Raw genomic sequence first — 12,832 nt, 5'->3', positions numbered from 1 at the left:
ACACACACACACACACACACACACACACACACACACACACACACACACACACAAACCTAGCCTTTTCTGGTAAGCATGCACACACACGTAAACATGATAATGAATCCCAGTCTGACCACCCACATTGAAGCAGTGGGTGGAATGGATACCAATCAGTAGGACTAATGCAGAGGAGAAAGACGGTAGCGCATTTGTCTCCTCACAGCACACTATTAATATGCCTAATATAATAGAGCGAGGGATGGGGAAGAGAGGATAGAGTGAGGGAGGGTGGGGTGAAGGGAATGAGAGCAAAGTACTGAGGAAGACAGAAAAAAACAGAGCTAAGAAGGTACACACAAAGGCATGAAAAAGGAACTAAAGCATAAAGTAAAGAGAAAGGAAAAAGAAAAAGAGGAAGTGATGGGAAGATGTAGCGGTTGTGGAGAAAGTCTACTGCAATTAAAGGGTCGGATGATGCATCGCTCCTTTAGCATCAGTATAGCCACAAGGACGCCAGCCTTGTCTAGACAAAGTCCCCTAATCAAGTTACCAATCCTTCCTCCATACAACGAGATAGAACATCGGGGCGTGGCTAAGTGTGTGTGTGTGTGTGTGTGTCTCCTCCTACACACACGCACACCCAAAGACACACAGATATTGCCATAGCAACGCTGACAGTACTACCCAGAAGGAGAGGCAGCAATGTGGCAGCCTGTCCTTGGAGATAGAAAGCAACAGCACTAGCACAGCTTTATTACTGCGCTAACAGGGACTCTGCCCAGACCCCACCCTCCATCTCCTGCTACTATAATGGTAAAAGTTTTTTTTTTTAGCTGTATTTTACTGAAAATTGCTGAAAATATTACCTTAAATGCAATCGGTAACGCAGTCTATTAGGTCAGGTTTTTAATTTAGAAACAAAAATTAACATTCACAGATTTGTACTTTTCCTCACCAGTTCTTTGCTGGTGTTAGTACCAACAACAGTGCGGAGTCAGTTCTATCTCAATTGAGAATCAGCCCACAATTCAACAGGTTTAAGGGCCATTGATTATGTAATACAATAAGCAGAGTTAGCAGAGTAGCTTTCAAGTCACACTAACATTAACATGAAAGTAATTTAGGGTTTTATGGTCCCGCTAGAAATAGACAGAAGGACAGACGCCCATAAATACTGTAATGAAGCAAAAAACAGTTGAACGAATCACACTAAGAACAATCCCCTCCTACCACGCAGGCCCCCTACCCTTCTCTGTCCTTTCATCGTCATAACTGCGGCTTGTAAAAATAACTGAGTGCATTTGGCCATTTGGCTATGACAAAAATGTCTGCACAGTCAGAGGCCCGTCACTGTGCACATTTATAGTCCAATATGTTGACTGACTCGCTGTATAAGGGCATTAAAGTCATGTGACTAAGTCCACCGAATTTAGCCACGGGCCCACAGAGAAGATCATCACTGGAATTGATAATGAATGTTTCTGCACCAACGCCTGGATTAGAAAAAGTTAGTTAAATGTTCTGATAAATGTTACTATCATGTGTAGTTTAATGTAGTTTGTAATGAAGTTGTGACACATTACTGTAACGTGATATGTTAAGCTGCAGTCAGTGATGAAATGTGACTATGAAAAGCTTTTCTAAAGCTTGAACTGAAATAGTAGAGTTCATTCAGATTATTATGGTGAGGCAATTATGACCTTTAATTCCCTGTTAGTTTCTCAAATTACAAGCTTCCCTTTATGTTGTCTGCCCTCTTAATTCTAAATGTCCTAATATAGTATATAGTTTCTATATCGCATATAATCTATATGCATGCATATCTACCAGCAAGGACATTTAATGCAAGTATTTCTATGCACATGTACGTACAGGCATGCTTATAGCTATATATTTGTGTGAACCAGTGTCCAGTCATTATACTCACACGGTAGATGCCCATTTTGTATTTGACACTGTAAGGTCCTAGTAGATCAAACGTCAGTTATATAGCTCTGAAAACGTTTATAGCTAAACTTGTTACATTTAATTACAGCAAGCTAAATTTAGTATGATCAATGACCCGACCATTCTGTTTTCCGACTCTGTGCTGGGGGCTTCAAATTGGCCTGGGTTGGTGCACTTTTGAAGAAAGAATTCAAGTGTTTTGCAAATTTCGCAAAAATAGTGCCATGATTCGTCATGTAGAACGGCCACAATAAAATGACGTACAAGCAGAGTGCAACGGCCAGCGCAACACAAAATTTGGGGCCTTCGCTCTAGGCAGCGCATGCCGCGTCCTATGGGAAAGGGCCTTTAATCCGACGAATGATAAGAAGTGTGCTTTTGCATAGGCACACTTAATAATTCTATGGTGTGAACATTAGAGTAAATAAAGACCCTTGGACAAAGATACTAAAAGATTACTGATAAACATGGTCAAATAGCTGTGAACAGCTTCAGGCAAATACAAAGCATCCTGCCAAAGGCCAATATACAGACCTTCTATGCAACTGTTGAGAGGTCAGTGGGGCCATCGTGGACATGAGGGAAAGGAGCAGCTGGTGACCAGGGTAAAGTGGGAGCTACAGACTGCTGACCACTGGGAGGATGGCATTTGGGTTATATATAGACTGGAATGGTTTAGCCTTAACGTGGAACTGTCTACACAGTGCAGACAGCACTGGAAGGCTGAGGTCACATCCTGAGTACTGTAAATAGTACATATTGTGACGAAAGGTAAAGAGAGAGAGAAAAAGCGTGTGTGTTTTTTTAACTTACACCCTTCATATATATCCGTTGGGATGTGGACGGCAGTTGTGTTGTAGGAGACGTCTCGTTTGAAGTCTGGGTCAAAACTGAAATCCTCGGGAATGTATGGGATCCTCTTCTTCTCCTTTCCATCTTTCTTCCCTTCTGTATCTGACTCGCTTTCTATCCCACTAAGCTACACATGAAAATAAAGAAGAATAGCAGAATTTGATATTTTAAAATTGCATGGAAAACATTTTTGGCTTTATGTGTGTACACTGTAAAATTACTGCATAGTACGTGTAGTATCTTCATGTAATGGATAATGTATGCTAAATGTTATGCAGTGATAGATAAATGCCAGTATCTAGATAGAAGTAGATAGAAAGGGGAGAGTCAAACAGAGAGTGACATTAGTGTGCAGTGGGTGTGTGGTTGTTTCCCACTGGGGCTGTGGAGAGGAATTAGATGTCGAAATCTGTTTATCAAAGCAGACAAATGATGTCCAAGGCCAGGAGAGGCATTAAATGCGTGATGCACTAAACATGAACTGGCCCTAATCCATAAAAAAAAAAAACCTGTCTCATAAACACAAGTCAAATATTAGTACAAGCACAAAACAGCTTTTGTGGCATGCACAAATTTGTACTAACAGAGATTTATTTGCATAAATTTTAAAGTGTTACAGTTCTTAAAGGCTACAATGAAAACTCAAATCAGTTTTTCCCCATTGTAACAATGCAACAATGCTGCTTGATGTGGATGGCTTGTAGGATTTTACTGGAGAATTGGCATCACATCAAATTGCTCAAGTTGTACTTACGCCGTCTTTGGCATTGTAGTAATTGATTTTCTCGACCTGCAAAAACACCAAAACAGGAAAATATCAATAACGCATGACAAGAAATACACAAACTCTTACACAAACAAAGCATCTAATGCTGGTCCTAATCTTAAAGGTGTTTTACCAAGTTGCCCTCACAGATGGCCATGCTTAAAAGGGTGTGGTGTTTCCTTATTGCTCCCAGTCTTGCCACATTGTGCACTACCTGGAGTACACACTGGTATATGTCAGTGCAGTGTAAAACTAAGTGTACAAGCAGCTAACAAGTTGACCTGTCACTGACAGCAGCAGAAAGTGTGTATTTCAGTGACCAAAACAGAAAAGGTTTATCATCAGGAGAGCATGAATGTCCTAATTCTACACGTAGCACGAAGAGCAAAAGATTTCAATTAAAAAATTAAGGTTCCTATCCTAATTCCTGTTACCACTGGGATTCCATTCTGCAACGATGGGTCACTGGAGGCTAATCACCAAATAGCTTAATAAAATTCTGTATCTCAATAAATCATGTTCAACCTCAAAAGAAAAAAGAAAAGAAAAGAAAAGAAAAGAAACAGAAAGCAGATGAACAAAACTTTAAAAAAAAAAATGCTAAAGCTAGTCTCAAAAACCATAACAGGGCATCTGAATCTCTCAGTTTAACATTGCACCTGCTACCTTTCCCTGCAATCCAAGTGAGTTTGCGTCTGATACTGAGCAGCAGTGAAGTAAGTGGTGTTGTTTTGCTCTTACACTGCTTGGGCTTGCTGTCGGTACATGGGCTAGCAGAGTGATAACAAGCTAGCCTAGCTGTTGACGTAAGAATGCCCCGGAGCCACAGAGATGGTTCACTGATTCCAACCACCTGCATACCACCTCTGAAGTGGCACGCCAACAGGACAGCAACTGCTCCTGCCACTAACACTGCTGTGTTAGCTTAAAGAGTTTGTAATTATCTCACACACAAGTGATTTAGCAGGGCAAACTGTGCCAAACACAAACATCTGCTCTCCATTTTTCTGCTTTGACTGCTCCAATATACCAGAAAACTTATGAGATCAACTATATATGCAATGTGTGCCACAACACACCCATACACACAAGTTAATAACAGCAGACTGTCTCATGATGTTTTGTGTCAGGTGACGTTAGTGCAGACAATTTGCACATTAAGGTCACACCATCATACCTCCCAAAGGAGAAAACTGTGTGCAAGAACACTTAATGTGTGAGACAGGCAAAGGAGATGAAGGGAGCGTAAGGACCAAAAAGTGAATACATACATAACAAACGTGTATGTTGTGTGTATGATCTATCTTATCTGAATATGCATATGCTTATTAATGTATTGCATCTCATTTCACACAGGTACACCTGCAGTTCATTTTTACATTTTTAAACACCAAATGACTCATTTAATGTGCTATCCACTTAGAAAAAACTTGAACATCATCTGTTCCCACCAGTTATGGTGCTTTCCATCCCTACTTTCTGTCAACAGTCATAAAAGGCGACCTTTGTTTTCTCAGGTAGGTCGTAAAGCATTATATTTACATTTTAAGCAGCACAAAATTTGGGACTTTAATCCTACTCTTACATGAAGTATATCAATGCGATAAGTGAATACCAAATGCAAACACAAACAACAGCAAAAGGATTAAAAATGATTATGATGCACTGACACATGCAAATGTGCTGTTCTTACTGCAGCTGGCACTGGCTTTCAAGTGTCAGCAGGAAGAGGTGTCCAGCATTACTGACCCAGTTATCAAAGGTGACAGACAGAGAAGACACAGGCACATACATACACAAACATACACCACTCACAATGCTCCACTTGCTATTTCAATAAATGTACTATTATCACATTAAGATGATATTTTTCATGTCTTAGTATGGTGGCAACAGTCATGGTAAAAGTACACTCTCTGTCAATTCTTTGCGCATCAGGACATATCGCACCATGTCATCATTTATTTAACAAAACTTAAGTAAAAAAGACAAAATGCAGAAGCAGTGTGTAAAAAGAATACACCTGGTCTGGAACATTTAGGTGTGTTACTGTAACAAAATGCCAAGAAGAAGCCATGAAGACATTTGCTTATATTGCACAGCACCTTGTTTGGTGAGAACCAAAGCTCATCAGCACAAACAGCTCATACCGACTGCCAAGCACGGGTGATGATTTGGGCAGTCACTACGTCAACCATGAACTCCTCAGCATACCAAACTATTTCAGAGTCAAATGGCAATCTGTCCGGTGGCTTAAAGCTTGGCAGGACAATGATCCTAAGCAAAAGAATGGCTGAAAAACAAAAGAATCAAGGTGTTGCAATAGCCCAGTCAAAGCACAGACCTCATCTCATTTTAAAATGTTGGGACCTTAACAGAGTTGTGAATACATCTATGCCCACAAACCTCAATGAACTGAAGCAAACTTGTGATGAAGAGTAGACCAAAACTCCTCCACACAAAGTCATACAAAAAACGATTAATTTATAGCTTTAGCAACTTTAGCAGTTTTAGCATTAGCAGCTAAAGTAGCTCTTAGCATCTATTGTGTATTTGGTGTTTCCACAGGCTTCCTCTGCATTTGGGCTTCGTTTTTGTTAAATAGATAACAGCATGGTGTATTATGTGTTTTTGTTATGTTACTGGACTTGGTATAGACAAGATCATTTTTATTATGTTCTGAAAGGCACAAATCATAGAATTGACAGACAACTGACTGATTATACAATATGAAAACAAACATCCTATGTTATACTTTATAGTAATATTACAAATAATAGTCTTACTGAGTCCAAAGGGAAGACATGAATGATATACACAGAATCTGGACAGAGTATTATATTAACCTCTTGTTAATGCTAAAGAATGCTAAACACAGACAAGTACACTAAAGAGCCACAGGTTCACATAGGGATAAGCTGTTTCACTTGAATTGGGCTGAGGTGTATGAAACTATCACCTTTTGTTTACCGCATAACAATTGCAATGCATGATGTTTGTACAGTGAATACGTTTAGATGCAATAAACTCTGCATGACTCTTAGCTTAATAATATTTTATATTCCTTTGGTTAATTTGTTCAAGAATCCTTGTCACATTATCTCCAAAATAATTACATTTGCTAGCCAAACATAAAGGGCCAAAAGGATATCGAACTCAGTGAGTAATATAATAAATAAATCGGTGTCAATAAATAATAAATCAAAACCCAGAGATCCATATCTCGCTGTCTATTTTCAAAGCACAAGAAAGTATGCACGGCATTGAATAATCTTTAAATATAATGTTGAATAATGTTTAAACTGATTTTTCCTCCAAATCTCCCCACTATAAAACGTACAAAGAAGGTCATTTTTTATGTGTAAATCGGCTGGAGGAGATAAAATTTATCATTTCCGTTTATTATGAAAAAGTTAGATCTAAAACACTGGGCTTGCTTTCAGGCAAAGCAATTCAATGAGTAAACACTGTCTTCTTATTATATGCTGTAAGTAATACTAAGATTACTGGAGAGCAATCGCTGTGTGCGTGTGAGTGTGCACCTATTCATCATAACTACCTTGGTAGTTTCCGCCTGTTATGTAAAATGATAAAATTCAATCAATATAGTCATTATAGCCCTATTGTGATTGGAATTAGATTTTCCTTCCAATTATTATGATAAGGATTATGAATCACATGTCCCTGCACCTCCCCTACATATGGAGCTCATCGAACCACTTGATCTGTATGTAGACAGCCTTGTTAATGAACATATTAGATAGATCATGCCCTGGCTGCTCACTCACGTCGCTGTCGTCCTGCCACACGTGTTGCATCTGAAGCTTTTCTGCTTCTGTTGCCAGCCTCTAAAAGAAGACAGACAGAAGGAGAGTAGAAGAGAAAAACACATTATGTAAGACCATTTTAATATTATAAAAACCTCTGAATTCTTTTGACTCTAAGGCAGCAACGAAAAAACTACAACTAAGTCAGCTAGAGAAATGGTGATCATAAAAATTAAATGCAGCAGATTTCATATGATTCTTAGCCAGAGTGTATTTCAAGGGAAAATACCACATTTCCCTCGAATACCTTCAGGTATGAATTAGAACCATTGACACCGAGTTGTGCTAAAATTAGACACCCACCTTCCATCTTCTCCCGAGATCTGATCATAATGACTAGGTTAATGGGTTTATAATGGTCCCAGTTTTTAATCTGTACATGGTCCAGAAATTCACTGTATTATTAACTGCCCTTGGGAAATATGAAATCCAGCTCTTTCTGCTTTTGTGTATGTCGCTATGAGTTTCGTGTCACACCCACACACACACACACACACACACACACACAAAATAGGCACGTAATCTGATGGGGGCAAAGGAGTAAATTAATTCACTGTATCAACCCACTCCTCTTCTCATTCCATAATATAATTTTGCAGTAAGATTAAACACGACAGTCGCAAGAATCAGCGAGGCTGACTGTGAATCCCAGGATGGGATATTAGTCACAGCGTTTGTGATGCAAAATCAAGCTTCAAACACGATTTAGGCACAATTTGGAATCACTTAAACAAAATTACTGAATATAACACCAGATAGCTAATATTCTTGTTGCCATACAATAAGATATATTACACAGAGCTGATCTTTTTATGCAAGGGACAAAAGTCTAACGGAAATCACAGATAATGAGACAAACTTTAAAGTCGCAACACATCATTTTAGCTATTTGGGAGAGTTGCCATTAGTTACCAAGTAAAACAAAAGCACTTGTTCTGTTATCGTTGAACAATTGGCCCCACATTTTCCTGGTGGTAGACAGAACTTCATATCAAAACACAAGTAAGAAGCATGAACATGCACCAAATATTGCACGTTACTGGAAAGCTAGAAAAAAAAAAGCCTCTGCTGATTTAAAATATCAATGTCCATAAAAAGAAAGAAAGAAAGAAATTAGATAAAACAAGCAGAAAGAGTAGCAGCTGCTCACGTATTTGACTTCACATTACTAGTTATGCTTGTGCTCCGTACCCCATTATGCTTTCTGGAAGCTGAAAGCATCGCAAACCACGCTCTGGTTGTGTCTCATTAGGGGGAAATTTAGCAGCAGCTTTAAGAGATGGCGGGAGCAAAGGTGAAAACGCGCTACCGCTATGTTGTGCAGTTATGGTAGGGGGGGAAAAAAGGCTTCGGTATAGCTTTAATACACGGCATGTGGGCTACTTATAGGGAAAATATGTATACAACGTTCCTGGTAGCCACCTGCTCTGTCATTGCTCTGTTAGACAAGTTTTATGTTTATGACTCTCCACATGCACACAATCTCCCCCCCACCCCCTTTTTTTTTTGAGGTATATGAGTCTTGGCAGTGGGGTCATTCTGGTCTTTTTATTTGCACATGCACAAACACACAGTGCCTTTGTAGATTTTGTTTCTAGTTGCCAGTGGCAACCAGGCTGCATGGACTTAATGGGAATATCCTGTCAGTTTCCAGTCAGGTCACTAATGGTGCAAAGACAAATCAGTTTGTGTGTCGTTTCTGTGGTCACAAACCCACAGATGGCCATTTACTGTGGAAGCACTCCCATTTCAGCTCCAAGCATTATCGAAAGAATGAAACATGATAAGAAGACAAGGGCTTTGTGTGCATTTCTGTTGTTCGCACAAAAGCAATTTGCAAAGCATTTTCATCACATTCACATCATGTAAGTCTAGATATCAGTCGCAGCAGGTGAATGAAACTCATTCCAGCATACCTGCTCACACGTTACTAAGAAAACATAGTGTTCAGTACTTAAACACATACAGAATGCAGCTGCTCAACTTAACCATACACAGATGTCCACGTAACAACACAACAATAATGTGGTTGCATACAGTAAGTTTGCACACGCTCATAAGTGGGGATATGACAGCATACAAAATTAACCAATCACGCAGATATTTCCTCACATTTATGGATTTGCATGTCACAGCATAACTATGGTATGCAAAGCGCTTACAAAATCATTAAAGGGATCTTATTCCTGAAAGGTATGAGACAGTCATCAACAATTGAAGAATTACTACATTTCCAAGTATGAACATTTCTCCAAAACTGAACTGAAACCAACAATACTGGTCAGGAAGCCAGACAACTACATGCATGACGTCATGCACGATCACAAGTTAGAGCTGAGGCTTTAATCAAAGTAGATGGAATTATAAACAGTTCCAAATACCACTCGGTTTTTATACAAAACCTTCAGGCATCTGCTAGAAAGCAGGCGATTATGATGAATTTTATCTTTCAGTAGAACAATGACACACAGCATATATCTGAATCAACATCCAAATCTGGCCTCACCAGAAGAAGATTAAAGTTTTGGAATGGCCCAGCCAGAGCCCAGACCTGAATCCCACTGAAAATCTGTGAAATGAGCTGAATAGGGCTGTGCACAGGAGAAGCCCTCACACTCTGACAGATTTGGAGCAATACTGCAAAGAAGAGTGGCCAAATTTTTGCCAAGTTAAGATGCGGCATGCTAATTCCTACCCAAAAAGACTGACTGCTATATCACAATCAAAAGATGCTCCAACAAAATAAAAAGGGTATGCATACTGATCTTATTCCTTCCACTGAAATATTTCTTTGTTTTTTAATTAAAAGCTATGGATTACAGAGAGCTACCTTCTCACAGGCATTTGTATTTACTATCATTTTACTTGGTATTTCCCTGCAGGCGAGACCTGCTGACCTACCTTTGACTCCTTTCACCCAGTAGTTAAAGGTGCCCGGTTGAATTTCAAGCAGCTGTACACACACACAAACACATGGCACAGGAAAAGGCATTTATAAGGATCTCAGCAGCAGATCGGGAGGTGAAGGGGTCAAAAGTGCCCAGCAGTTTCTTCCACCTTGTAGCTTCTCTTTTATGTTGAATCCACAGCCTCGCAGTGCCTTTGTACTCCTTTAAGCAGTTAAAGGTTTTTTAGAATTTACTGCTCAAAGTGCAACATAAACACATGTCAAACAGTACATAAAAGAAAAATGCAACACCAGTTATCTTACAATGCATAATGAGAAGATGTTGAAATAAGGATTTGCTAACAAGCTGGCATAGAAATATACAATATGAGCAAATTTCTTTTAGCAAGACTAATGAGAACATTGTTGCGTTAGTGAGAAGATAATGAAAATGTAGTTTCATGCCTTAGAACCAAGTTACTTCAAGTTAGGGACCATCCACTTTTGTGGGACAGTCAAATACAGGTGAATTCATTAGGACAGACATGCTACTGAATATGAGTTTTACTGATATATGTGCCAAAATGCTAAATTCAAATTGGCGCTACATTGCTGACATTTAGCAAATAAGAAAGAAAAAAATGTTTAACAAGCTTCAAGTGACCACTTCAGAACAGATCTTTCATAAATCCACTGAATACTTGGACACAGCCTGTGTGCGCTTGCACGTGTTTTTCTTCTGCTCGGAGAAAATGAGTCATGTCTTCTGTAATTCCTTTAATCTCCTTCTGATGTCACTCGACGATGAGGCAAACTGAATGTGTTATGCTACAAAAATGTCATTTCTGAGGACCCAGAGCAATAAACACCCATGAACTATGTGAGCTATAAACATTATGGCATGTATAAACTGAGCTGGCCTCAAAAGAATGACAAATAATGTGTAACTTTGCCCAAAAACAACAACAACTAACTCCAAACAAGAACTCTGTAGATTTATAGTGTATATTTTCTATTTGTTTTAGTCAGGGTTGCTATCTTTAGCACACTGTTGGAGGATAAATGTGGAAGAAGCTCTCTACTGATCAATAACACCTCACATTATGTTTTAATGCAAGGATGATTTGCCTGATGGAGATGAGTCTTTATATGTCGTAGTAAGGGTGGAGTATAGAAAGCAATGGAAAGAGTTTAAAGCCGAAGAAAATTGATAAAATTACAGTTAATGTATGTAAACTCTTATAATCACTGAGTCCCTCACACATGCTCTCTCTTTTTTATCCTTTGTCTGTGATCTAAGAACACTGGATTAAATATTGTGCTCCGAAACTCCTGTGATTTTGTAAGCACCACACAGAGATGTACTGTGTAAACATGCTTGCTTTACTGACACACGCTCCTGGCAGCCTGATTAGAGCATCTAGTACTGCCAGGACAGCACACACAGACACACACACACACACACCTGCCATCTCACTGATGTGTAGGGAGGCACGGGAGAGCAGAGGAAACATGAGCATCTGCTGTTGTGACTGGCAGCACTTTAGTCAGATCTATCCTGCTCAGCCTGTAGGGAGCCAGGAGGAGAGTGGTGAGAAAAAAGTGGTGAGAGAGGACATACATTTGCACACATTGCACAGACACACACACACACACACACACACACACACACACACACACACACACACACTTACAGGAAAACAACTGTACAGTGAGTGCATGCAAGTTGACAAATTAACCCTATCTACACAACTCTGGTCTTTTAGAGAAGACATCACTCTCACCAACATACTAACTTAGCATGAAGTGACTTGTTAGAGACTGGTGCTGATCCACTGCTGTGCTCTGGTTTGACAGCTCATCTCTCCTGCAGCAAACTCTTCCAGCCGACCATGCTATCTGTGTGCCAGCTGGCTGCAAACAACTCCCAATTACAGCTGTACCCAGCTGGAAAGTTGATGTGACGGTTCTGCACATGGACACACCTACAGCCACTCACTGATTCGCTGTATGTTTCGAAAGAAAGGTTACCATTTTGATCGTCAGCGATTTGGCTTTACATATAACTATTTACGGATCACAACAAGAACTAGTTGAATGGTGCTTACTTTAGCTCTTTCCTGAAGCGTGACGGAGCAGAGGCAGTGTTTTTGACCGAAACACTCACACACTGTGATAGCTACTGTTGCTGATTCAATTAAAAAGCACAATTTGACCAATATGAAGCAATTTTTTTTTAAAAACAACAACAAAAACAATGAAAACGGTCTTTTTCTGAGGCACTGCTATTGTTGTCTATATCTGAATGGGACTAAAGGTGACAGACAGAGGGAGATAGAGTTATAATGAACAAGAAATCAAATGTGCACTCCCCTCTGTATACATATACTGTATATCTGATAAGTTTCATGTAGGAAAACAGAGATGACAAACACAAAGCCGGAGCACTGCGACAGCTGGGCTGACAAAAGCAGCTAGACACACAAATACACACACAAGCACACACAGTCCAGGAAGTGGTGAATAATGAGTCACTAGTGGCCAAAATCTCTCTCTCTTTCTCTCTCTCAC

The 12,832-nt window shown here is 39.6% G+C and overlaps 1 protein-coding gene across 1 annotated transcript in view; it reads right to left on the bottom strand.

Moving 5' to 3' along the window:
* Nucleotides 1–12,832, bottom strand: part of cacna2d1a (calcium channel, voltage-dependent, alpha 2/delta subunit 1a) — a 110,778-nt gene that overhangs the window by 56,632 nt on the left and 41,314 nt on the right. The window contains exons 4-6 of the mRNA XM_013910913.1: nucleotides 7,336–7,395; nucleotides 3,536–3,571; nucleotides 2,743–2,908 (exon numbers count right to left, since the gene is read on the bottom strand). Coding sequence (XP_013766367.1) covers nucleotides 2,743–2,908; nucleotides 3,536–3,571; nucleotides 7,336–7,395 — 262 coding nt within the window. The remainder of the gene's footprint in view (nucleotides 1–2,742; nucleotides 2,909–3,535; nucleotides 3,572–7,335; nucleotides 7,396–12,832) is intronic.

This window comes from Pundamilia nyererei, unplaced genomic scaffold, assembly GCF_000239375.1.
Source record: "Pundamilia nyererei isolate P.nyererei 1_Seehausen unplaced genomic scaffold, PunNye1.0 scaffold00052, whole genome shotgun sequence".
NCBI lineage: Eukaryota > Metazoa > Chordata > Actinopteri > Cichliformes > Cichlidae > Pundamilia > Pundamilia nyererei.
Note: the sequence above shows the minus strand (reverse complement) of the source record. Positions and strands in the feature narration are given on the sequence as shown.